Source organism: Kwoniella bestiolae, chromosome 4 (assembly GCF_000512585.2).
Source record: "Kwoniella bestiolae CBS 10118 chromosome 4, complete sequence".
NCBI classification, from domain to species: domain Eukaryota; kingdom Fungi; phylum Basidiomycota; class Tremellomycetes; order Tremellales; family Cryptococcaceae; genus Kwoniella; species Kwoniella bestiolae.
In genome coordinates this window covers 1856205-1881510 of record NC_089244.1, presented here as the reverse complement: position 1 = coordinate 1881510, position 25306 = coordinate 1856205, and the positions used below count along the sequence as shown (strand labels likewise).

Sequence of the window (25306 nt, the reverse complement as noted above, 5' to 3'; positions counted from 1 at the left end):
CCGAATACAACGTAGTAAAGCAAGGACCGTGCGTGGTATCGAAACCACGCGATTCTGATGGGAAGAAAGGGTGTCTCATAATCTAGCAAATAGAGGCGCATACATAGATCGTCCATCGACTTGAATCACATTGTATGTGAAGTCGCCCCACAACTGCTCTACGATGATCAGGTCGACTCAAGACTCGTGCGTCCACTCACTACTGCATTCATGAGCAAGTGGGGATGGAACAACCTCCTTTGCACCTTTTCTTCAAGACACAACAATCCAATGCGACATGAACAAAGGAGTGACCACCAAAGTATTCTCACTGCAGTACTTTGGTTTATCTGAATCCGTCAACCCATCCTTTGACCTGATACTTCGCTTCCCATCATGATAACTTGTTGTTTTACCCCTAGAATGTAATCTAGATGATTCTCGTGATGTACAAGTGCCGATCTGTTTCTCACCCATGTCTCACTCACCTTTATACTAATCCATCGAAACTGTACTACTGCAATAACTTACTGCGCTGTCCGGGCATACTAGGACAATCCGAATATACTATACTCGTACAGTGACCATCAAATCCTTCTCGAATAGAACACAGAAACAGAGATAGAGCAGAAAAACGTGTTCATCAGCTCGTTCTCTCTTTTCATCGGGTTAACCTCGCCTTTACCTACCTTACCTTTTTCTATAATAAATAATATATCAGCTCCGATCATCACCATACATACTGCACGATGATGAAGCACTACGAGTAGTCGATCGACATATATAGATTACTCTATCAGATCTTTATTCTCCTTTACACTTTACTCCAGATTAATCCCTGATCATCACATCCTGCACATCACTACATCATTCCATTTCATTTCAACAAACAATAACAACCACCTCGACTTGACTTCAACGATATATAAAAATCAGACCTCACATCACATCAGCTCACCCATATCAAACCCCAACAACGCTCAGCTTCAAGGATCTCCTAAAAATCGTCATTCAAGTTACCTATCCATCCCAGCACGATGTTCCTTACACGATACCTCTTCCTCCTCTTCCCTCTCATACTCTACGTATCGGCCATACCTTCACCATCCCCCGATGCAGCCTCGGATGCTACACCAAACGCAGTGGCAGACTCGTCCGTCGAGGGAGTAGATCAGGAATGTGTGTTGGCGTGTTCCCATTGGGCTGTTACGATGGGGTACTGTAGAGGTCAATATAATGATTTTTGTGAGTGTGTTTCATCCCTTCGTCGGTGGTCTGAGATCTTTAACGAGATAGACTGTTCTCGGAGGTATGAATGTGATTATGCGGGGTATATAAGGATCGAGGAGGGTCGGTGGCGACAATTAAGATATTTGAATGATTAGTGTTGGAAAAAACATCTGATCTCACATCAGCTCGTCCCGACATGGAATCCTCTATCCTTGCATCTCTGCGTCCTGTGATTGGTCACTCTGCAAATAGAATGACAAAAACGATATGCTGACGACACTTGTTCTCTCTCTCACTCACTCGCTCTCTCATCTCAACGCACTGCCGGTCAACCATTGTATATTCACTTTCGCCACTTCCTTATCACCCCTACCCTGCCATGAACTTCACAGCCCAACAACGAAACCTCACATACACCAATGACTTCCTCTCCTGCCTTTGCGCAGGAACCAATTCGACAGGAACACTCGGCCCAGAGCTCATGGCTGATTCGGCAAGTTTCTGCATGGGGTGCGAGGCTACTCCGAAAAAGATTAAAGATAATTTAGGTGTAAGTGACTACCAGTGACCATATTCCTCAAGCCTAATTATCCCTTCGTCCTGCTTGATCGGGTACATCCACCTGCACACCCATGATGATATTTTAACTCGATTAACTCAGACATTCCTCGGTCTCTGCCAAGTTCAATCGTCCAATGGAACAGCCACGAACGCCACGGAGTTCATGCCTGTCGGATATTCCACTTCGAACGACCGTTCCAAAGATGCCGTGACGGGCTGGCAAGGTCGACAGTACACTCTTGACAGGCATTTTTTGGTTGGAATGACGGCGGTGCTGGGCCTTGTCAGTTGGACAATCGTTTGAGCCGAATCCTTCGCTTGGAAATTCGTAATGAGGGGAGTCGCAGTGTGGGGCAAGAGAAGATCGCTTATCAGGATAGGCTGGAAATATAATAGTCTGAGAGATCAGTGCAACTTGGAAAAGGTAGCAGCATGTTGGGATGGACAGTTCTCGCCAGGGTCAAGGTTGCTTTCCTATTGATACAGTAGTTTCAGCGTAGCTATTTGAACATTCTCTTCCTTTCGTATTTTTTTTTCTCTGGGTCTCATGGACATTTCATCATCTCTCCATCCCGATATGTTGTACACCCACGAACTTTCAGTGTACATATATACTCGAGCTCATTGGGCCCCTTATGCATCAATCACTGTGCAAATCTCTTTCATCCATCACTTCAACTATACACTATATTGGGCAATTTTGGCCAAAAGAATCCAACAGAGATGAAGACAAGACCGTATGTTTTGAAAGTATCTACCAGAATGACACTCTATCATGCGTTTCTCCTACTCCTAGAATGACATTGTCATGAGCGTAACCGAGTTGGTCCAGTATATTACCCCTGCTTAACAATCGTTCCAGATTCCTGGTAATGAGCCCTTTTCAGCACTGTTTACTGCGTAGTATGCCGGCGGTTAGGTGTAGTTTCGTGACAGAGACCCGTGCCCTCTTATAACTATACTGACATCGTCACTGACAATAGACTAACACTTTCTTTGTATTCGGCGGTTGTTCTATCTGGTACTGAGTACCTGTACTTGCTTGCGTACAGCAGACCACAACTTGAACATCGAAGGGGAGGACAGCCCTCTTTCCTCTGTGAAGCCCCTTATTTCCCGGAATTCTATTTCAATTGGATGTCAGTGTCAATCTAGTGAATGGATGCCACAAATGTCATCTCTCGAGGTAAAACGGGAGTCTTGGATGTGATTCCAGTAAATAGCTCGTATGTATTGAGCTTGAGTTTGATCTGGAATGTCTGGTCACCAGATTTTGGTACGATGAGAAATGGATTACGAAGTGGAAGCTCTTTGGCACGAGTTAAGCTTTGCTGGAATGATCAGCTTGATGATGTACGCTCAATATCTAAAGTCCCCGAACATCATGATAGTGATGTTTTGAGTTATCAATAGTTGATACATACGTATGAGTCATACGTGTACCATACATATTCAAACCATGTCAAGTTACATAATCGTGAGGATTTGAATAGATCTCGAACACTCCTTATCAGTAACTCTCTGTGGATTGATCACACTTTGGCAGAACGATGTATTACAGTATGCCTTTGCCTTGAATGGAGCCCTGAGCCTGAATCATGGCCGACGCTGATCACTGGTTTGACTAGAGACCAGCTGAGATGGGTTACCATTCAGTAGTAGACGGGTACCATATTTGTGGACCGAAAGGAGACAGACGATGACGTTATAATACAGAGGTGGGACAATGCTCCTTCTACCGTACGTATTCCAGACTATCACCGTAGTTCACCTGTACCTGGCTCGGCACCGATTACACACGGTAGCAGTAGTCTAACTTGTACTGTGTACCATACGATGTGGGTTTGTGGGAATCAATCCAGATGACGTTCAATGTGATTCCCTGAATTTCTCTGCCGAGCTCGGCATCCGCGAGTTTGGCACTGGCACCCAACGGTATACACCCAAACATCCATCCATATATACACCCATCCCATATACTCGCACAAATTTTCAGACTCTCCTTCTTATTCGCATTCATCGCATTCTCGCCTCTCTTTACCCCTATAGCGGTTTATAGTGCCCAATCGACTTCCGCGCAACGTCGTCGACAGGATCTTCCAACACCTCGAACCCCTCGACATCCTCCGGTGTGCGGCGGTCTGTCGACGGTGGAATAGCATCATACATAAATCGGTTTATCTTCAGTTGATCCTCAGACAATCATTACACCAATCTCGACTGTACGATGGGGAGAGGAATTTTCCGCCTGGAGAGAGGCTACGGCGACTAGTAACTAGAGAAACGAATTTAGATTTGATGAGGCCACGGATCAAGCAGGTGGACATTCCCAGCGACCAGGTGCTTCACACCGTAGCTGGGAGATACGTTATTACCCAGCCTCTCGTTCAGATGGATCGCTCCGATCCTGATCCAGACCCAGATCCAGATTCAGATGGAAATGCTAGATATACGTTGTGTACCATCTGGGTAGATAATCAGCCTAAGAGGGTTAGGGTGCCTTTCAAGCCGTTCACTGATCTGTTTGATCTGGACGTGCATCAGGATGTGATCATAATACAGGAAGACCATGGAGTCCATAATTCCGGGAAGACCCACATCAAGATGAGGACACTGCATCTGTTCAATGAGGGAGAAGACACTGTGCCATATGATCAAGATGTCTTTGAGATACAGGAAGAAGGGTGGTCAGGCGAAGAGGGTCCTCATAATATTAGCTTGACAGTGGATGGAAGAGCGATGGTATGGTGTGGCGGAGTAGCTTGGATATACGATTGGACCTCTGGCGAGAAACTGGGTGTGAGTTCCATTGCCATGCTTGTCTATATTTTATGAAGACTACGACATCCGTTGAAATGACTTGCGACTCTTCGTTCTTGCTTATAGAGAATCCCCCCGATAGCTCCGACAATCTGGAAAAGTAACTTGGGTATGGCATGGGCAGGCAAAAATATAGTTCTGGGGTTGGACATGCCCCATCATCCTGATGATCAAGACCAACTGAGCACGTGAGTCCCCAACAATCCGTTGTCGTTACTCGATATCAGTTAAACACAAACAGAAGCAGAACGAAAGCTTACAACCTGGATCTTTTGTTTGTATTTGGTTGGTTGTTCAGTACGGCTTACCTCGCAGCATTCGAGGTCAACAACACCTGCCCCGGTACCAGCTCTCTCCCGCTCTTGCTTGAATTACCTTTCTCTCCCGACTTGCTAGATGATACCGTGCGCGACCTACTCGATCTGCCAAGGGACACGAAAATCTCACTCAGAGGTCAAGATCATCTACCCTTCCTACAACGCAACGCGCCGTTCGGCCTCATCCTCGTGGCGACCGAGTTTACGATCAACGACGACAACATCTGGCGATTGATCATCGTGCTCCCCACAAACGAATTGCAAAAGTTTGATCTCAAGAAGGAGAGAGGGATACCGCCTCCTGATGTGGCACGGGGGAACGAGTGGGATCCATTCGCAGGATTGGAGGCAACACCTTATTCGAAATGGTGCGGTCATGCCTATACATTTGTCGAACCTGCTCATTCACCAGATTACTTTCATGGGTTTTACGAGGCTCAACATTCCCTGAGACTGTACCACCACAATCATTCGTTCATGGAACGGCACGGCCTCTTACACCTAACAATATTGGATTTCAACCAGAAGAGACTACGAACAGTCGCAAGTGATTTCAAATCGCTCGGGGGATTAGGTACGATCGGTGAGGTCGAGACGCAATCCCTTGCGGCTGATGTGAGTGGAAAACGTTTCGTCTTGATTTGGTTCACATGTCAGACGAAAAGTCGGTTCGTATATAAAACTTGGTACTGATGATCATTTCCTGGTGTGTCTAGCGAAGAAAGCCCTTCAGATATAAACGAGCGATAATCAAACCGATCAAGGATGGTTTGGAGAGTAATCTAGGCTGTGCAGAGGTTGTGGGGGAATTCGCGTTGGGTCAAAAGGGAGAAGTCAACGTCCTTCTCTTTGACGGCGAGCGATTGTTCCTACAGCAGGTGTGTGCTCGTTTTTCTTTGACGCAGGGTACGGTACACACCAGCTGACAATCACGATAGCGATCCATTGGGAAATGTTGGATTCTCGATTTCGGTGTACGAGAGATAGTGGGCATTTTGGGTGAAGAGCCTCGAGCAGAGGAGGAGGAGAGGCTCGAGACGGTCTCGGAAACTTCCATGGAAATATTAAAGGCACAGGCGGCGGGAGGAGTGGAGGAAGAAGGGCATCTTCATTCTGGAATTGGCATCGACGTGGATATACCTCCGCAAGTTGATGGGGATGCTTGATATCTTGGAACGAGGTGGGAGAAGCGATCTGGGGATAGAGTGAGACGATAGTGACAACGAGGTATACGACATTAGATGAACGGTTGATCGATATCGATAGATAGCATTAGTAGAACAGTAGAATTGTTAGAAGATGATTGGAGAGTGATACAAATGGCGAAAAAGAGATGGACACTGTTTGTATCGTTTGATAACGTCCATAGTATTGACCGTCATAGTGATACGTATCAGCAGTACATATGTCCATGAGATCATGGGATGTGCCTGTGTCCATTCTTCTTCTTGTTCCGGTGCTGTCGTTACCAAGTTAGCCTCATTGTGAGCGATGCATCAGTATTAACGATCCTCATCGTAAGGTATCAGTCATAGCAACGTTCCGGTACGAGATGAGGTTGTTTGTCCATTCATCTTCTAAACGCAACGCAACGCAGGCAGGTGAAAAAGTTAATCGTGTATCTTGGGGTCAGCCGGAGCCGGACGTTAAAAAGGAGATTGATTATCCGATGAATCGCCGATCTCACTGTACTTGTTATAGTAGGTTATTTCCCTCCACCTTTTTTTTGATCCCAGGTCCGAGTCCGAGTCTGGGTCTAGGCGATTGATTTGTGATTTGTGATTTGATTTATACGAGTAATCTTGGTTGTCTTGGCATTCAGTTCATTGCTTGATTCTTGATTTTTCCTAATTGTCGTGCAACTAGTAATAATTCATTCACCTAACTTGACCCTATGACAGAAGCAAGAGAGAGAGAGAGAGGGACAGCGATAGAATGACAAAAGCCAAGAGCAAGGCCAATCTCATCTGTATACACAATGTTAAACCCTTTTATCCCTCTTACCCTTTACCCTCTACGCTATGGTTGCCAAGGATCCAAGCTTTTATTCTCACTCATTTTCAAGGGGGGGAGGGGGTTTGAGAAATCACTAGTACTGTAGTACTGTAGTACTCGATCAGTATGACACGGTGAGTGATCCAATGATACAATACAATTGGATTGGTTGACCCTTCCTCTTCTCATCAAAAGCCAAGTAAATCATCACACTGCCTTTCTTGATCTGCTACAACTGTATCATCAATCATCAAATCAATTTCTCGTGCAAACTCATTGATACCTTTCCATCTTTTTCGTATTGTATTTCATGGACCTCACTCTTCCTAGCTCTTGCTAATGTCTCGCTCACCATTATTATCAAACGCAGCAAGTCCAGGCATGTCAAGAATATCCCAATCAAGTTTAAACTCTACCACTTCCATGTTACCCAACTCGGCCAACAACAGATATGCAAGTAGCGAATACGGTCAGAGTACTGTCGGAGGTGCAAGTGGATCATCAAGATTCGGTCCAACAGCTCAAATAGGTGGTACCGGTACCGCCGGTACTGGATCTGGATCATCTTCAGCATTTGATTCTTCTTCAAATGGTAATGGGTTACATCAACGATTCACGCATGATGAACTGCAAGATCAAGATGATGAGATGGACGACCACCTACATACATTCACTGCTGCCGAGCAGAAGAATGTAGATCATTCTGCCAACTTGAATTTGACTTCATGGAGAGGGTGGGCAAACGCTTTGACCCTCGGATTCATCGCCATGGCCTGCGTGGGCATATTCGCGTTATACCCCATCTTCGATTTTTATCTCTTGAAGGATGAGAATGCCATGGGGGCCAATACCGCTGGATACAATTTGGGAGGAATCAACTCGACCGGTCAATATCCCTCTGTACCTGGTTTACCGAAGCTGATAGATGATGATACGCCGGAAAGCGCCAGGACCTGGACAAGTCTGCAAGGGGAGGAATGGCAGTTGGTGTTTTCGGATGAGTTCAATAAGGATGGGAGAACATTCTTTCCGGGTGATGATCCGTTCTTCACGGCCGTGGATCTGCATTATTGGGGTACAAAGTGAGTACTGTTTTGACATTTCCCCTACCTCCTGGTTCCTCGTGTCGCGTCCTTCCTATAGTCTACAAGACGCATTATCACAAATCACTACTATCTTATCTGTTACGACTGCCATGTCCTGCATCCATCCTCGTACCTCGCTCCCTGAAGTTTCGACCTCTCGTCCCTCCAAAACATCTCACGAGTCAGCGAGTCACCGTGCTAATCCCCGTACCGTCTCCTAGCGACTTCGAATGGCTCGACCCCTCAGCAGCAACGACCAAAGACGGTCACCTGGTAATCACAATGTCACAAGAGCCGATCCATGATCTCAATCTTAAAAGTGGCCAATTACAATCTTGGAACCAATTGTGCTTCAACAAAAACGCTTATGTCTCCATGTCTGCTAGTTTACCTGGTCATTCGCATATTGGTGGGTTCTGGCCAGGGTTCTGGTTGATGGGTAATCTGGGGAGACCGGCTTATGGTGCTTCTACGGATGGTGAGTTCGTCACACAAATGGCATGTGGTCGAAGGAAGATGATGCTGATTGTTCTATTTTTTATGTTGTAGGTACTTGGCCGTGAGTTTGGTTTGGATTTATACGATACCGTGTCTCTGAGGGGAATTATATTGATGAGATTGTGCTTGGTGATATGATAATTTAGATACACTTACGATTCATGTGATATTGGTGAGTGACTGAGCAACAACGTTCGATCTCCTCGTGAGTCTACACTGACCGACGTATATATATATATCTTGCGTGACACAGGAACGTTGGCGAACCAAACTTGGCCTAACGGTACTGCACCTGTCGCAACGCTCACGACCGGTGAAAACGACGGAGTTCTGTCCTACCTACCCGGACAGAGGTTATCCTCATGTACATGTCCGGGAGAAGATCACCCAGGGCCGGACGTATCTGTCGGACGAGCCGCACCTGAGATCGATATCGTGGAAGCCCAAATCAAGATTGCTGTCAGACATGGTGAAGTCTCGCAGTCCAATCAGGTGGCCCCATATGACGATCATTACCAGTTCAACAATCGATCTGGATTTGTCGAGATCTACGATGAGAGTTTAACAGAGTTCAATTCGTATCTTGGAGGATATTATCAACAAGCTGTTGTGAATATCGACCCTTCCTAAGTATATAGGGGAAATTGAGTTGGATTGAATATACGGCTGACGATTGACCTATCGTACTTTGCCCAGTCCGGTCTCACTCTACTTCCTGATAGGATATACTCGAACCAAGTTGTAGGCGGCCGAAGTGGTGAATTTGCAGAGTTCGGTGTTGAATGGAGTGCCCACCCTGAAGAAAGAGAAAAGGGATATATCAGCTGGGTGTCGGATGGGAAAAGATCTTGGACGATGTATGCGGATGCTACTGCTGAGAATCCGAGGACTGGAGTCGGTAGGAGGATCGTCTCGGAGGAACCTATGGCTATTGTAAGTTCATATATGAGATCAGGCAATATCTGAATGGTTGCACTGACTCACTATATTATGTTTTTGCAAATTAGGTTATCAATCTACATGCTGTAAGTTTGCGTGATCCCATTTCTGTTGTACAATGTAAGGTATCTTGTCCCTGACATTGTCGATCCTTCTCAGTCGAATAATTTCCAATTCGTAGATTGGGCGAACATGATCTTCCCGAACTACTTCAGAATAGATTGGGTAAGGGTGTACCAGAGACCCGATGGGTCGGGCACGATAGGATGCGATCCTCCTGGTGAGATTATGTCTGTGTGGGAGATACGTGACCAAAGTACGAGAGGCTGATCAACCGAAATCGATTAGATTATCCTACGAAAGACTACATCGAAAGGCATTTGGACGTTTATACGAATCCTAATTTGACGACCTGGGTGGAGGGAGCGAGTGAGTGGTTTTGTTCTGGGTTACACTCAATCTGAAATAGAACGAGGTCATCAAAGGACAGAGGCTGATGAGATTGTGTTATGTGGATTATAGACAAACCATGGCCTAAGAACAGGTTGATCGATCAATGTTGATCCTGATCGAGATCGAGATCTTACTTGCTCGATCAGATGGACAGATGATGATTAGGATTAAGATACCTCAAAAGAAGCAGATAATTGATCTTGGTCAGTTGGGTAGGAAGAAACATTAGAAAATACAATCATCGCTTCGATGTTGGCTTTTGGGAAGGACCGCCAAGTCAGATACGAACCCCGTACGCCCCATACATGTATATATAGATACACGGACAAACGCATACATCATAACGCCTGTCTCCTTAGAACCAACATTATATGCATGCTCATTGATACCCAGCTGAGCCTTCTGATCTGTTTTCTGCTTTGGCAATTATATCGGCGAGAGGTACAGGATACGGGTGTTCGCTCTTACTACATAGGTTTGCTCACGCTCTTCACAAGCTCAACACACAGGGGGTCGATGAAACAGGGCTGTTCCGTACCTACTTGCTTTGCAAAATTCTGCCTTATTTACCGACTGAATCAGTCAATCCCATCTCACAATCGTCCTCCTCATGAAATGTGGGTGCCATTCGGGCTCGACTCACAACGACTTTACCCCCTTCCGCCGACGACCAGAACAAAATATATGTATGTACTGCAAGTTTTGTATAGGCTATTATCATGCGGGGAACGATGGAAGCATGCATGGAAGATTGACTTGCTCATAGGTATTTACACGTATACTTCACTACGCCACCGAGTCAGAGTGAGATCTAGAACCAAATCAGTCACGTGTACAGGGAAGGGATCAAAGTGTTTCAGGGGGAACTACTAGGGGAGAAGAGATAGAAATAACAAAGAGGGGGCTAACATTTTCAAATTCAGAATTCAGGTTTCATTTGACCCCATTACGTTTACATCCTAACTCTGTAATTGGAGCTAATTCTAATTCTATTCAGGTCACTGCCAAGGTTAAAGGTTGATCGATCATCTACACCATACATTGTCATTCAGTTGTCTTTTCCTTCCTCCTCTTTCATTATCCTTCATCATCCCATTAGATATCTGATTCTCATCACAACATTACATTCGTTGAGACCCATCACACCTCGACTTCTATAGCGACGATCATCATCTGCACATAGATAGATAGACATACATATAAATAAAAATGAGATTTACCACCGTTATAACAGCATTACCATTCATATCTCTCGTGAGTCCCTTTGTTCCTTCCATACCTGTTGCGCACGTCCAACATACTAATCATAGTGCCCTATCACAGGCCATCGCATCTCCCCTGGCGTTAGTTCAACGACAAGATGGAGAGGCTCCTGCATGTGCTCAGAATTGTTTCGACTCGGTAGATCAGTTTGATGTGAGTGATCCATTCGTCCTCCTAGATATGGCCAGCAGTTGGTACAAAGGTGTCGCCAGCTGACGTATATTGTAACACTAGACCTGCTCACAAGGTGATATACAATGTTACTGTACCGACGAGATTATCACTGCATCCATCAGATCTTGTCTCAGTGCGAGCTGCACCGTAAGTAATCAGTCAACACCACAACTCAACCTGAAAGTGAAATCGGAATCTGGCTCATCTCTTCCCACCGCCTTGCAACTGTAGACCGCAAACGCAACAGAAGCCATCTCATACGGTGAAGCCTACTGTGCATCCCACGGAGCTACCTTGGGCGGATCATCTTCTTCCTCTTCCTCCTCAGCTTCAGCCTCCTCAGCTCCATCATCAACATCGTTCGTCTCTTCCACTACTGCACCTCAAGCTACATCAACAAGTACCACTGAAACTGAACCTTCCCCTTCTTCTTCTGTTAGTTCTGCCGCTGCCGCTGCTTCGTCATCAGCTTCAGCCTCTAGATCTGCGTCAGCGTATGTCTCTTCTTTTACCTCTGCCTTAAAAGGTTCATACCCCTGTGCTACGAATGGTTCATACCCACAGTCCATCCCTACTTCAACTACATATAATCATACTTCGCCTATCCATCTGAATTCCACTACTATCTCTCATTGATCCGCATTCCCTTTTCTTTTACATATGATACCCGTTCGCCCATATACCAATGCATGATCAACCAGACTGAGACCCATCTTGTCCCTGCATATAGTGCCGAATCTTCAACAGCATCAACAAGAACCTCAACCTCGTGAGTCTCATTCCTTCAAAACGTGGTATAACACACTAAAGAAAGATGAAACGAGCTAACTTTTTGTTTTTCACATGAAATTGTTCCTTTAGCGTCGTTTCCTCCTCGAACCCTGAGACCACTACCACCAGCTCTCAACAACAACAGACCACCGCCGCTGGACAAAGTACCGCGATTGTCACTGTAACCTCCGCTTCGTCCGGTACACCCCCTACAACAGTGTCGCAGGCTGCTGCTCAGACTACTTCCAGTGCCACCTCCGCGCCGGGGTTGGTATCTACCTCTACATCTACCGTTCGAGCGTCCTCTTCGTCTGCAAGGGCTAGCGGAACCTCCACTGGTGCTTCGTCAGGTGCCGATCGTGGTTTGGTGGCTGGCTCGATGGGGGCGGTAATTGTGGGATTGACAAGCTTGGTCTTTGTGTTGTAATCATCTCCCTTTCTATCCTCGTTTCATATGATATAATCAAATCAATACCACCGGGCAAATCTCACATTGTATACCCTCGGTCCATCTGGCATTAATATCTTAGTTTACATATACGCATATAAACATGGACAATACGATATCATATCCCATATTCGGGTTATAGTTTGGTTCTGAAATACATATGATCAAAATGTACATTATATCTCATCTCGTATTATGTCGAATACAACAAGCTCCAACATCTCCAACAGTGATACTCGTTCCCGTCGTCCCAAGATCAGTGATTGTCCCTGCTCACTTGACCCTCTTGGCTTCTCGCCGTAAAGCTACCTGCACAGCACCAACTGTAGGAGCCATAGCCTTCCTCACTCTTTCTGGGTCGAACCCCAATATAACCCCCGTCTCAATGATCGCCTTGACCTTGTTCTCGGTCGATCTCAGGTAATTTGCCATCTTCATTGCCTTTGCTTCTTTCGCTTTCACGTTGCCATTGAGGGTCCCAGGCTGAGAGGGAAGGATGGCAGACCAGTATTGGCGGAGAAACTCCGTAGCGGCATTATGGCATGATTTCATTTGTTCATATAGTTGTTCGGGGAATGGTGCTGCGAAGTAATAAGACGTGTTAGTACATCAACTCAGATGATCCATCAGGCGTCCACGTTGAAATTTCTCATCAGGGAAGAGTGGTTGTTGTCTACTCGACTCACAGTTCACAGCAACCTCCGCATTGGCCCTATCATGTAGATCCTTGACTACGTGATATGCTGCTGCCTGGGCGTCTCTCTGTTCTGCAAACGCCTGATACGCAGGGTTGGCCTCGGTGGTTCGGGTGGTACCGTCCGCGTCGAGCGTGTAAGCTCCTGGATTGGGTAGACAGATACCAGCAAAGTTGGGAGTGAAGGTCGATAGGTCGTTGGTTGAGTCGGTTGCTATGGCGAGCAGTTCCTGTGAAATGGTATAGTGTAAGCATAGCAGATACATACGTTAGTGTCAACTGCCAAGAAGCAAGGTATGCATGTACAGCAATGAAATCGTTGTAAAGGGATTGATCAAACCCACCTCATCACTCCTTCCTGGCAATACACCAGCATCACCTTCCTGACCCTGCTTATCAGCCATCTCGCCTGCTTCCTGCACATCCAACGCGATCGTATTCTCTTGAGCGGGTCCATGGAGATCCTCAAGATCAATTTCGTTGTAGAGGTCGATCCCCTTTGATCATCCAATCTAATCAATATCAAGTTCGTGTCATTTCGAGAGACTATCGACTCACAGTTCCGTATAGCCCATCAGTTAGGTCGGAACCGTCACGATTCGCATCGGCCCTAATGGGTGTCAAGTTTATCATAAGTGATGGAGACGTTACTGAAAAAAAAAGGGAAATAATTCACGCCCTCAACAATTTCTTCGAATGGTCATTGAACCTTCTAATCAGGGGGAGCGCACTCCTCTCCCGTCCAGCCTGCATCGTAACATCTCTGACTGTGATAGCCTGAGCACAAGGTGAGCTATCATCTCACCAGGCATGGAGAATTTGAATATAACTCACTTCACCATGATCTTCCTCCGTAGCTGCCAAGTCCAGAAACCTCTCAACGTCATCTGGGAGGATCTGTCTAGGTTGTATATCTATTTTCAAGGAATACGACGTAAGCAACCTTGGAACAGGGTATCATCATACTTGCCAAAAGGGTGTACACACTCCAATCGGGTTCTTCCAGATACTGATCAAATATATCATCTTTCTTCCTTGCGCTCTCGTCCACCGCTGATTTACGAACGGATGCTCGATGGCGTTCCCATAATTGTGAAGTGAAGTAACGTGACCAGAATTCGGTCTCGCTTATCTATGGAGGTCGCGATGGAATGGGAATCAGTATGATACATCATCGAACGCGCAGAGAGCCAGGAAATGACATGATTGGAAATGGGACCGGTGGGAACACAGAAGGTTCCTTCTACCACTCACCCCTGGAACACATTTAGCATAAGCATCCTGAACTACCGGGAACTCTTCGAATATCTCCCTTGTCAATTCCTTTGACAATTTCAAGACGATCGGACCATTCTGATCGGCCTGTTTGATCCCTACTCCAGTCCCACCGGTGGATTTCCCTTTCCTACCTGCATCTAAATCGAATCTGTCGTCTAGTAGTCGTGAAGGTCGACCGGGCTTTTGGGAATATAACATCTCTTCTGCTTGGATAAGGGCCTGCGCCATGACCGAAATGGTGTCAGCACTGGAGAAAACTAAGTGATACCTCACATGCAAGCAAGGCAGAATTCGAGATACAATGTGGTGTGAATGTGATGACTTACTTCTCTACCATCCCAAAACTCTTCTTCAGTGATTTGTTTCCCAATGACCAGTTCGCGATGTAACATCCTCAAGGTAGGGTTCTTCTCCAACACCTTCTGTCGTAGCTTGTATTCCTTCTTCCGTTGTGCCCTCACTGCAGGTGAGAGCGTGGACGGTGACACGCTAGCTGGGGTACCTGGTGTACCTGCCGGACTTGAAATATCGTCCAGCTTCCTCTTGGCTGATAAAGACGAGACAGTCTGGGCAGTGGATGTACTGGGCGTGGGGGCCGTAACAGCAGCAGCAGCAGCAACGGAAGGGGCGGCCTGAGGATTCTTGTTCGCAGCTACGAAGGGAATCAAGATATCTTGGACTTCCTTCCTATCACTCTCTCTTGTCGTTCCATTCGAGAAGACAAAGGTCAATCCGCCAGTAGGTATATCATCTCTGAATAGGATTTTCAGACTTGTGGATTTCGATCCTGCTTTACTTGCTAGCATATCTACGGTGGAGCCCACATATCAGTATGTCTGCTGAGAAGCCTGAAGACGATAGAAGGGAAAAAGGCAGACAAGACCCACTGATAGCCCTGTCCATCGACTGGTTCTGACGGTCCATCGCCCCTTGCTGCTTCGGTACCCATGCTATATGAGTTGTTGTGATACTGAGCGTACCGGGTACTTTCTTGAAGTCGACATGGTATCGGCGTACTTGGGAGGATTCGCCTGCCATGATGGAAGGCTGTAGATGTAGGTGTAGATGCGGCAAGATGTGATAGCAGAGCAGCTATCATGAATGATGAGTATCTATCTGTGTCGTAATTGTTGACTGTAAGCTAGCTCAGCTGTCGATGATAGAATGATGCGAGTGGAAGATAGTTGTGCCTGATAACCTGATAGCCGGACACATAAGAAAGAAGTGATCAGCCTCACAACTACTTTGGCTCGATCGTTTCTTTATGGCTCGGAGGCAAAAAAAGGACCCGTCTCTGCACGACCTTCGTCCGTATTTCCCGCTTCGGGATCTCGAGTCTTGAGCTACGGAAGGTTGGACCATGAGCTATCATCTATACACACCACTGACACTTACTAACAATACCATGACTCCTAGTCCGAAGCTCACGGTGTGGCTTGCATTCTTAGCGAGCAGTGGACACAATTCATTTCGACATGTTGACCTCATAGCCTTCCAAGTAACGCAAAGACGCTTAAATCGAAGTCATATTCTTTGGGATTACGGTAAGGTATGACGAGTCAAGTTCAATCCGGGGTCATGCTACATAGTAGACCGACCTAATTCCGTTGGTGGACTGACTCTGCCCCGAAATGAATTTGTATTAAACTTGTATTTGTATTGGTATTTACGTGCATGTCCTCTGAAAACCAGTCTTATGATGGAGGGTGAGGATGATTTGTAATTGCTTCGTCGCGTTCCGTTGATTTGTATTTGTGTCTGATTTGCTGTGCCACTTACGAGGTATTCCGTGCTGTGTGTGGTCCGACGAAGTAAGACAGTAGGGATAGGATGGACAGGATTGTAAAGTTCAAGTATCGTCTCTCGTACTCCCTATTCGTGTATTTATTAGCGTACACTTGGATCGCAGAGCCTGGAACACCTGAGATGGGTGTAGGGGTGTATTCATGATGGGCTCTCCAGCTTTGTATATGAGCCAACAACGCACAGCCAATTCTATATGAATATATGTATATATATATATATGTGAGGGGTGATGATGTATGATTTAGGGAAACATTACGTCACTGCCACCGTAATATCTCGATTAGCCCTAGCTCAACATTCAAGCCAACGAAAAAAACAGGTGAAAGGCAGGGAACAGCTCGGCTTTAACAATGGGGGAGAGAGAGAGAGAGGGAAGAAAAGAACGACGATACATTCGATATATGTATCTGTATACTCTTTCCACTCGACATCCCTATATATCCCGCATACAACATACAGTAGACAGCCTTCATCTTCATCTGCATTCTCATATAACATAAACACGACGCGGCTTCATCTTTTCATTGTTCTCTTTTCTCCTTGAACATCTTTAATAGCCGACCCAACTGAGTCATTATTCGACCCATCCAACATCGTCATCGTCGATTGTCATCCATATTTTGTTGTCCCTTCATTGGTCATCAATCTATCAATCAATCAATCATCATTCATAACGCATGATTGATTCCTCTCTCTCCATCTCTATCTCACTCGTATAATACGCCGCATAGTCGACAAAGCATATCTGCGCATCAATCCATCAAGCATCAGCCGCCGTCATCAACAGTTAGTTTCATTGGTCTTACGACTACTCGTACAACACGTCATACACCATAATAGTGAAAAATTCCCTGGACCTGATTTGTTTCCACCTAAATAGAATACAGTATAATCCACAAGTTCTTCGCGACACCACCATACCTTTCACCCCAATCGTTCAGTATCGACTACTGCACATGCATCAACAAGTAGTATTTCAATAATCATTGCATGGTCAACACCTTGGAAGATGGATGATCATCAATAGTTAGCTGTATCACGTTTAGAATCGAGGACCATTCAATTCGCCACGCTTCAAGTAATCTTTACGAAGCAGATTCAATGCACGACATGGAGGTGGAGCCAACTTACAATAGGAGTGGAGACGGGAAAGGGTATCGGTCCAATGGGCATGGGTATGGAGAACAGCACGAGAACAATGACACGGAAGAGGACAGATGGTCGAAAGGTTCGGCACCGACTACATCCTCTTCCATCACTCCACCCAGTTCCGCCTTTGAATTCACATTCCCCGCCATTCACTCAAAGTCAAAGACCACTCCAGATCGACGTCGTCAAGCTCCACCCACCAATATACCAAATTTTCCATCAGCGCACGAACATAGAAACCCGCCACCGCCCGTACCCTTTTCGCCATCACCTACACAATCGCCGATGGCATCTTCACCGTTCCGTTCCCCCGATCCGACCCCTGCTGGCCCATCTGGTCGAACGCCCGCCTTCAATCTGCCCCTTTCTCAACCTTTCGCCACCTCCTCTGGATCGGGTGTCAACTCGCCCTGGCACTCTTTAGCAGCGACTTCCGGCGCACCTACCCCTTCTCTGGAGGGTGGTCCGATGGGAAGAGGTAGTCCACATCTGGGATACCCGTTCGAGAGGCTTAACATCGGTGGGAGCTGGAGCGGAGCGAATCTGTGGGGAGAAGGCGCACAGGATAGAAGGGGATCAGCAGATTCCACAGGTGGGGGACCAGGGTCTAGTCCCGGTAGGGCTCCGATGCAATTATCATCGCCGCCACCCATGAATTTGCCGCCGCCTGGACCCGCAAGGGGTTTGAGCAATGAAACATTACTGCGGTATAAAGCTATGGCTTCAACGGGATCTACACCAATGACAAAAGGTGCCAGTCAAGGAGAGTCAGGACCATCGTCTAGAGCATCTTCTCATGAACCGACTGCACCATCACCATTACCACCCGCGTTAGCTCGTCGAAGAGGTTCAGTACCCAAAAACAGCCACGCCGTACCTTCTCTGTCACTGCCGCCTTCTCGAGGAGGCAAATCTCCAAGCCCTCTCGCCTCAAGCTCAACAACATCCTCGCCTGGTGCAGGGGGTAAGAGGTTACATCCTATCAATGCAAGATCCCTCTTACCCTTGTTATCATCCCCTTCCACCCTTATTCTGGACGTACGTCCCCCATCATCCTTTCAGCAATCCCATATCCCTTCATCTCATTCTTTGCCCATTCCATCAACGCTCCTTCGTAGACCCGCTTTCAATCTCGATAAACTCGTTCAGATGTTACCACCGTACACATCTGAAGCGGTTTTGGGGTGGCGGGAGAAGGCAGATATCGTGCTCGTAGATGGGGACAGTGCTGCTGTATCGGACGGGAGTGTTCTGGATGGTTTATCATCGAAATTCGAAAGAGAAGGATATACCGGTCATATGTGGTTCGTCAAAGGTGGTCATGCCGCTCTCACTACACATGGAGAAGTGAGATTAGTTGCGCAAGATGAAGCCGATGAAGCTCCGGCTCAAGGATCAAGCACAATAGCTGCGACGAATGCAGCGGTGAATAAAGGATTAATGGCTGGTACCTTGGGTACTTTGGCTTTCAGGCAAGGTAAGCTTGATCACGCTCGACCCGATTCGTTGAACCCACTTTTTGACACTGATGTACAATATACAGAATCTACGGGAGGTCGGAAAGGTCGTGCACCACCGCCGACAGGACTTTCTATACCGCCCGCACCGGGATTCAGCTTCAAAGCCAATCCTTTTGGCATATCCATGCCGCCTTCACAATCTTCAGCGGCTACCGAACGACCAGGTTCATCTGCAGGAGGACGCGACCTCACGCTGAGCGCATTCCCATCACCTAAAAAAGCCAAGTTTCAACCCGCCAATCCGTTTTTCGATAACATCCGACAAAACCTCGAACTTTCACATGGCGGGATCACTGAACGAATACCCCTCAATCTACCGGATCAAGTCATGAGCCGAGTTGAAGAATTACCCCAATTTTTGAGAAATCTCGCTACCATGCCTGAGAAGGAAAGTATGGATCAATTAGCCAATCAGTTCTACGATCTCGAGTTGAACGAACAGAAGAGATTACAAACTGTCATGGAATGGCATAGTAAAGGCTCAGGAATGGCGTTGGGTGCTGAAGCTGGGAAAGAGAGTTGGGCAGAGAAAAGACACAACGACGCGCAAGAAGTCTCAAGGTTGACCAACTGGAACGGCGAAGAGGCGACGCTACAGGATGATTACTTTCCATTCTCAATCACTGCTGGTGTTGAGCGAGGGACGAAGAATAGGTGAGTGACTGTTGGATAGACATGATAATTGCTGCTGACGCATGGTGGTGAATTCAGATATAAGAATATTTGGCCATACGACTTCTCCAGAGTGCGATTGGAAAGACCACCTGACGAGGATTCAGATTACATCAATGCCTCGTATGTTCAACCTCGAGGTACCTCTCGACGTTATATCGCCACTCAGGGACCCCTTGATGCTACATACCACGATTTCTGGACATTGGTCTGGGAACAAGGTGTTCGAGTCATCGTGATGATTACCAAGCAATTCGAAGGTGGTCTCATCAAGTGCGGTAATTACTGGGGAGACAAAACGTATGGTTCCTTACATCTACATGTGGTGTCACAGACAGGCGGCGAGGATCAGGCCCACCAGCCTACGACAGGGTTCGACTTTGGGCCTGCTGCTGTCACTCCTCGATCATCTTCCTTCCCTACTGGCAAAGAACGGAACATCAAGCGAATTTTCAGATTGACGAACAGTGATCAACCTGAAGAGCCGCCGCGTACTATCGTCCAGATTCAATGTATCGGTTGGCCAGATTTCGATGTTCCCGAAACTCCCGAGACTTTGTTCAACCTCATCAAGGATGTTGATGGTGCTGTGGAAGAGTCGGAGACTACTGGTTATGAGGACCGATGTGACCAACCGCCAGTCTTGGTACATTGTAAGTGCACATTCTTGCCCTGCGAGTTCAAAAATCACTAATGCGTGACCGTAGGTTCCGCTGGTGTTGGTCGAACGGGTAGTTTCATCGTTGTTGATGCGATCTTAGATGGATTGCGAAGGGAATTGCGTGCTCGAAGAGGATCGTCCGGAACATTGAATACCGCTGATCGAGATATTGAACGCTCATCGTCGCTCCCCTCTCGCACTGCGGCATTCACTTTTGGTAGCTCAGACTCTGGACATAAGAGCGGCAGCCTGGATTCCGGGAAAGCGGTATCGTTCCTATCGCCACCCGTCAGCGGTGTCTCGTCGTCCGGTGATCTGGTTCCACCGATCCTGACTTCATCCCCTTCTCCGCTGGCGACGACTGTCACGATGCCCACCCCGCCTTCCCGGCCTCTAACTGCTGCTGCATTAGCTGCGAACCTTTCGAATCAACCCACAGAGGAGAAGATGGATGTGGATGTAACTGAAGAGCCGCAAGGTCCACCAAGGGATGAGAAGTTCTTCCAACATCGAGGTAGTGTCTCGACTTATCTCTCTAGCGAGGCCGGCGGTGACACGCGTCGACCCAGCCTGGCTTCTACGAAGCATTCTTCGGATATGCTCCCTCCTGATGCGTAAGTCCGGTGTGATCTGCTGTGCCGTGTTAAAATCTCATGCTGATATTACCAATCGTTGGGTCATTTGTAGAATGTCCAAAAACGCCAATACGCAGAACTCGAATGCGCCCATGCCGATCATTCGATCCGACACGAGAAACCGCAATCCTTCGCCTGTCAGCGAGATGGCCAACCCTATCGCCTCGGTTTTGGAGGGTATGCGAGTTCAACGAATGTCCCTCGTCCAGTCACTTCGACAATACCTTTTCGTCCACCGGGCAATCATACATAATTACTTGCATATTCTCGACGAAGAGAATGAATCGAATCGAAACTCGAGGCCTCCACTGATCAATACCGCTAAATCGAATTCCACTGCCGGAAGTACCGGTACAATTCCAAGTGTTGGAACGGACGATGACATCGAATCCCATGTGAAGAGGAGAGCTTCGCCCACAGAATTGGAGATTGAACCAGCACTTACGAGTGCGGGGATGTCGGGTAAACCACTTACGAGGACACTGGGAGAGATTGACTCGACCACTTCCAGTGGGTTGAGCAAGAGACCAAGTTTCAAGAAGATGCGTCAGGCTGTGGATCCGATCATTTCCCCCGGGTCCGACTCGACGACTACCACCACCTCTTCAACGTACATCTCGGGAGGATCGTCAACTTCCTCGATCACTGCTGGCTCGTCTCCACTTAGTCCGAAGAAGAGCGGTAGATTGAGGAGTAGGAGTAAGCTTGGCTTGGAGCCGGACAGTACCATTGCGAGTGTCGGCGCGGGAGGAGGCTCGCCGTTAAGCTTTATTCCTGGTCAGAAGAGGGAATAGACTGTGCTGTACTTCACGGGTTCAGTCAGAGGCTTGAACCGGAATTAGAAATCAAATATTGATAATCTAGCATCTTTCAGCCTACTTTTACATATTCAATAATCACTTCATGTCACTGCCTATTACTTCTCGTCCTTTCTTTGAATCTTTTCCTCAATCGAATAGCCTGAAAAAAACCAATGTAGCCATATATCAATACTTTAGAAATTTAAAACACCTTATTAACTGTTCAATTCCCATAGACACTGAAAACTGCTATTATACAATTTGATATACTGTATCTTTTCGATATTATCTGATAGATCTGTCCATCTATCACTACTTACGCGACTTGATCATATATGCATTGCATCGCATCGATCTCTTTTGACCGGATGTCAAGTGATATCGCCAGCGAGACTGACTTGTACATGTCAATCAATTCATATGAGGACAAGACTACCTGACAGGACACATGATACTTGATTGATTGTTCTGCAACTCATCTTGTTCATCCAGCACATGTAATTTCTGCAATTCTACGCATGAATGTTGTAGCCAATTAACGAGACTTGATCTTACCATTTACCGTTCTTCTGCAGCGTATGTTCATCCATGGTGTCCTCAACTTCCATCTCCAGTCGACTAGTACCGAATCATCTCTCGACACCAACCCCCATTCCCCATTCACCATGAATTACCGACATCCATTTTCCACCTCGTTGGTCTTATCAATCTCGATCCCCATAGATTCATCAATATCGTTACCCTCTCCCCCTTCCCTTCGAGGTATCTCCCCTTCCATACCTACTATCTCCTTCACGCCGAAGTCCAATATCCAGCACGTACCGTTGGTTCTCTGTCGCGCAGTCAGATCGTCACCATTTGCATTCGCATTTGCACTCGCACTCGCACAGTTGAAGGAATGATCCGACTCACCTGTTGGAGGAACAACCTCTCCCCATCAAAAAGCATGACGTTGACGCGACCTTTCTGACCCAAGACAAATTGACCACCGATCTCTGCGCACCCCAGATTGCTATCCCGGTCGCCATGTATAGGTTGGATGACCTCCCTCTTATACTTGATTGGTCTCCTTCGCTACACCGCCAACAAGGATATGAATCAGCATATCTTGGTCTTTGAATCCCACCGAGACTGAACACATACTTCCCGATCATCAGCCTGCGTCTCGATCTCCCCAATCTCCCCCAGCCCACCCAACGTTTTGAAATCACTGGCGATTGTCCTCAGTCTCTTCTGGTTGAAATCCAGTACTGTGAGCTGCAACAGTCCGTGCAAGTTCATCAAAGCGAAGTCGTGGTGGTACAGTCTCAGTGAATTTTGCGCCTCGTAAAACCCGTGATAGTAATTAGGTGAATGGGCAGGTTCGGCCCAGGTGTAAGTATGCCCCGACCAAGTGGAATAAGGGATCGACTCCAACCCGGCGAAAGGATCCCATTCGTTACCCCATGCTACGTTGGGTGGAGGGATCCTTCGTTCTTTCTGCAACTCGAATTTCTGTAATTCGCTGGTGGGTAGGACGATGATCAGCCTCCAGACGGCATCTTCGTTGATTATGAATTCGGTCGCGACGAGGATGAGACCGAGGGGACCGTTTCGCTGTAAAAAGGGAAGGTGATCCCCGTTTCGAGCGATGATCGTCGCGTCCTCTGGGAGGTCGAGGATATCTCTGACGGTATCGTCCAGGAGGTCCGTACAGAAGGGTAGTTCCAGCAAGAGTGGGAGTGAACTGGTTCCGGGATAGGAAGTGTCCACTTCGAATACTGCGAGGTATGCTTCGCTATCATCCAGGGTGAAAGGCAAGTCAGCACGTCAAGTATTCTCCTTTCTCCACTTGTAAATGTCATTCTGAAGGATCCAATGTCACTCACGTATGTTCCAAATCTTGATCACTCGGATCATGCGGCATGTCCAGTCCTAGGGCTATATTGTTTCCTGCCCATGCCATGCCCAAGTTGCTTTCCCAAATGGTAGGTGATGTGGGAGGGATTCTCTGCGAGTCACGGATCAAATCAAGATGAGCTGAAGTTATGTCCATATTTCTTTTTCTCAACGACGACCAAATACACCACGCGGAGATGTCACTCACACCCAGCTTCTCACCAGATTTCCAATCGTATATCCACACGATCCCACTACACCAAATCATGACTCTCCCATCGATCGTCAAGCTGACATTATGCGGTTCCTCCCCTTCCCACCCCTCCTCCTGGATCCTAAAAGCATCTTGATCCCATGGCTGTGCCTCCTCGCCCTCGTTGAAGAGATGCAACACCCTCATCCTGAGGTTCGTCTTCCTGTCCTGCCCTCGTCCCTCATCCTCTTGAACAATTATCACATCCTGGTGGGCATCGAGGTCGAAAAGGTCTGTATAAGGCTTGAAAGATACCTTGACCTTCTTGGGTTCATTGAACGTCCATATAGTACACAACGTGTATCTCCCTTCCTTGTCCCTCTCCAGCCCGGCATCGATCTGCGGATCGTGGTGGTTCAGTGGTTGAGTGATGACGTATTTGCCAGCAACGGTGTGCAGCACCTGATCGGAGGGCAGGTCGAATTGGCTGATCCTGGGTCTGAGCAGATCCAAGTTTGTCTCCCGAGTGATGAGTCGCCGGAGTCGTTCGCCAGGGGGGAAGTCGCGCTCTCCGTCGTACAGCTGTGATTGGTGCAGAGACTGTCGGAGCGCGAGCTGGATGTAGACCGATTTGTGGACAACGTCGTTCCAGTGTTTGGAGACAGCTGCGCAGCGGAGGATATCGAGGGGTTCGAGCAGCTGCAGGATCCGGTCCATCAGATGGCGAGGGAGTCGGTTGGGCATGGCGGGGGGAAGTGCGAGTGTGGTCAGTGCATGTGTATGTATATTATGGGGGATAATGTACAATGTGCGAGTTGATCGTATTCTGGAAGAGTACGGTACCAGAGAGAGGAAGATGTATGTGATGATGCGCTGACGAGAGAAGAGAAGCGAGATGAGGAAATGAGAATGAATGCAGTTAGTAAATTATCTGTATTACTTAAATACTTTTAACACTAGTCATATTGCTCATCGTTGATTGACAGTGGTGTTGGTACAGTCAATCGGTGCAGTACGATGGCAATGATCCAATGATGCGGTGGCGATGTATGATGTATGTATGCCCTTGACACTGCCGAGTAAACAAGACTAACTATGATCGAATGCAAAACTTGCCTTGAGCCGAATCAACCAAGCCCAAGTCCAAGTTGACGAGTTGACTCTAGTAGATAAGCTAGTCACAAAGTAATAAAGTGGTACAAGTACAACGCACAGTACGAGCACGAGTACATACCACTCCTTGCTTGTCCCCTGTGTCATACATCGTCATACGAAAAAAGGTTAAACAGTAAAGCTTGTCATGTCACTCGTACTACAGTAAGCACGGTAGTAAATAGTATTCGGCATGTGATCCTGTTGTACGTCATCCATTCTTTGTCATGATTATCCTTATCTCGTCACGTAACCCCGAGCCCCAAGCCTCTTACCTCACTCATTCCACGTTACTACTGTACCAACAATGCATAAATCCATCTACCATTCGTCTA

The 25306-nt window shown here is 47.1% G+C and overlaps 7 protein-coding genes across 7 annotated transcripts; 5 read left to right on the top strand and 2 right to left on the bottom strand.

The window, feature by feature from the left end:
* Positions 1-1016: 1016 nt before the first annotated feature.
* I302_106279 (uncharacterized protein) lies at positions 1017-2074 on the top strand (the record flags this gene model as incomplete). The annotated part of the gene is made up of 3 exons (XM_019192023.2): positions 1017-1224; positions 1602-1759; positions 1871-2074. The coding sequence occupies 3 exons, from the start codon at positions 1017-1019 to the stop codon at positions 2072-2074; spliced, it is 570 nt and encodes a 189-aa protein (XP_019046653.2).
* Positions 2075-4161: 2087 nt separating this feature from the next.
* On the top strand, positions 4162-6073 carry I302_106278 (uncharacterized protein; the record flags this gene model as incomplete). Its single annotated transcript, XM_019192022.1, has 5 exons — positions 4162-4569; positions 4657-4778; positions 4889-5522; positions 5624-5785; positions 5846-6073. The coding sequence occupies 5 exons, from the start codon at positions 4162-4164 to the stop codon at positions 6071-6073; spliced, it is 1554 nt and encodes a 517-aa protein (XP_019046652.1).
* Positions 6074-7241: 1168 nt separating this feature from the next.
* Positions 7242-9987, top strand: I302_106277 (uncharacterized protein; the record flags this gene model as incomplete). The annotated part of the gene is made up of 10 exons (XM_065870241.1): positions 7242-7984; positions 8209-8465; positions 8537-8546; positions 8632-8657; positions 8739-9094; positions 9182-9418; positions 9493-9510; positions 9584-9704; positions 9773-9853; positions 9947-9987. The coding sequence occupies 10 exons, from the start codon at positions 7242-7244 to the stop codon at positions 9985-9987; spliced, it is 1890 nt and encodes a 629-aa protein (XP_065726313.1).
* A 1099-nt stretch (positions 9988-11086) lies between these two features.
* I302_106276 (uncharacterized protein) lies at positions 11087-12512 on the top strand (the record flags this gene model as incomplete). Its single annotated transcript, XM_019192020.1, has 6 exons — positions 11087-11131; positions 11201-11293; positions 11375-11461; positions 11546-11808; positions 12045-12083; positions 12176-12512. The coding sequence occupies 6 exons, from the start codon at positions 11087-11089 to the stop codon at positions 12510-12512; spliced, it is 864 nt and encodes a 287-aa protein (XP_019046650.1).
* Positions 12513-12806: 294 nt separating this feature from the next.
* I302_106275 (uncharacterized protein) lies at positions 12807-15543 on the bottom strand (the record flags this gene model as incomplete). The annotated part of the gene is made up of 10 exons (XM_019192019.1): positions 12807-13114; positions 13220-13457; positions 13572-13724; positions 13786-13837; positions 13904-14004; positions 14062-14141; positions 14215-14359; positions 14482-14724; positions 14832-15313; positions 15393-15543. The coding sequence occupies 10 exons, from the start codon at positions 15541-15543 to the stop codon at positions 12807-12809; spliced, it is 1953 nt and encodes a 650-aa protein (XP_019046649.1).
* Positions 15544-17421: 1878 nt separating this feature from the next.
* I302_106274 (uncharacterized protein) lies at positions 17422-21742 on the top strand (the record flags this gene model as incomplete). The annotated part of the gene is made up of 5 exons (XM_019192018.1): positions 17422-18937; positions 19004-19634; positions 19692-20305; positions 20360-20927; positions 21001-21742. 5 exons carry the CDS (start codon positions 17422-17424, stop codon positions 21740-21742), a joined length of 4071 nt encoding a protein of 1356 aa, XP_019046648.1.
* Positions 21743-22418: 676 nt separating this feature from the next.
* I302_106273 (uncharacterized protein) lies at positions 22419-24563 on the bottom strand (the record flags this gene model as incomplete). The annotated part of the gene is made up of 5 exons (XM_019192017.1): positions 22419-22580; positions 22661-22822; positions 22892-23525; positions 23617-23738; positions 23835-24563. 5 exons carry the CDS (start codon positions 24561-24563, stop codon positions 22419-22421), a joined length of 1809 nt encoding a protein of 602 aa, XP_019046647.1.
* Positions 24564-25306: the final 743 nt, after the last annotated feature.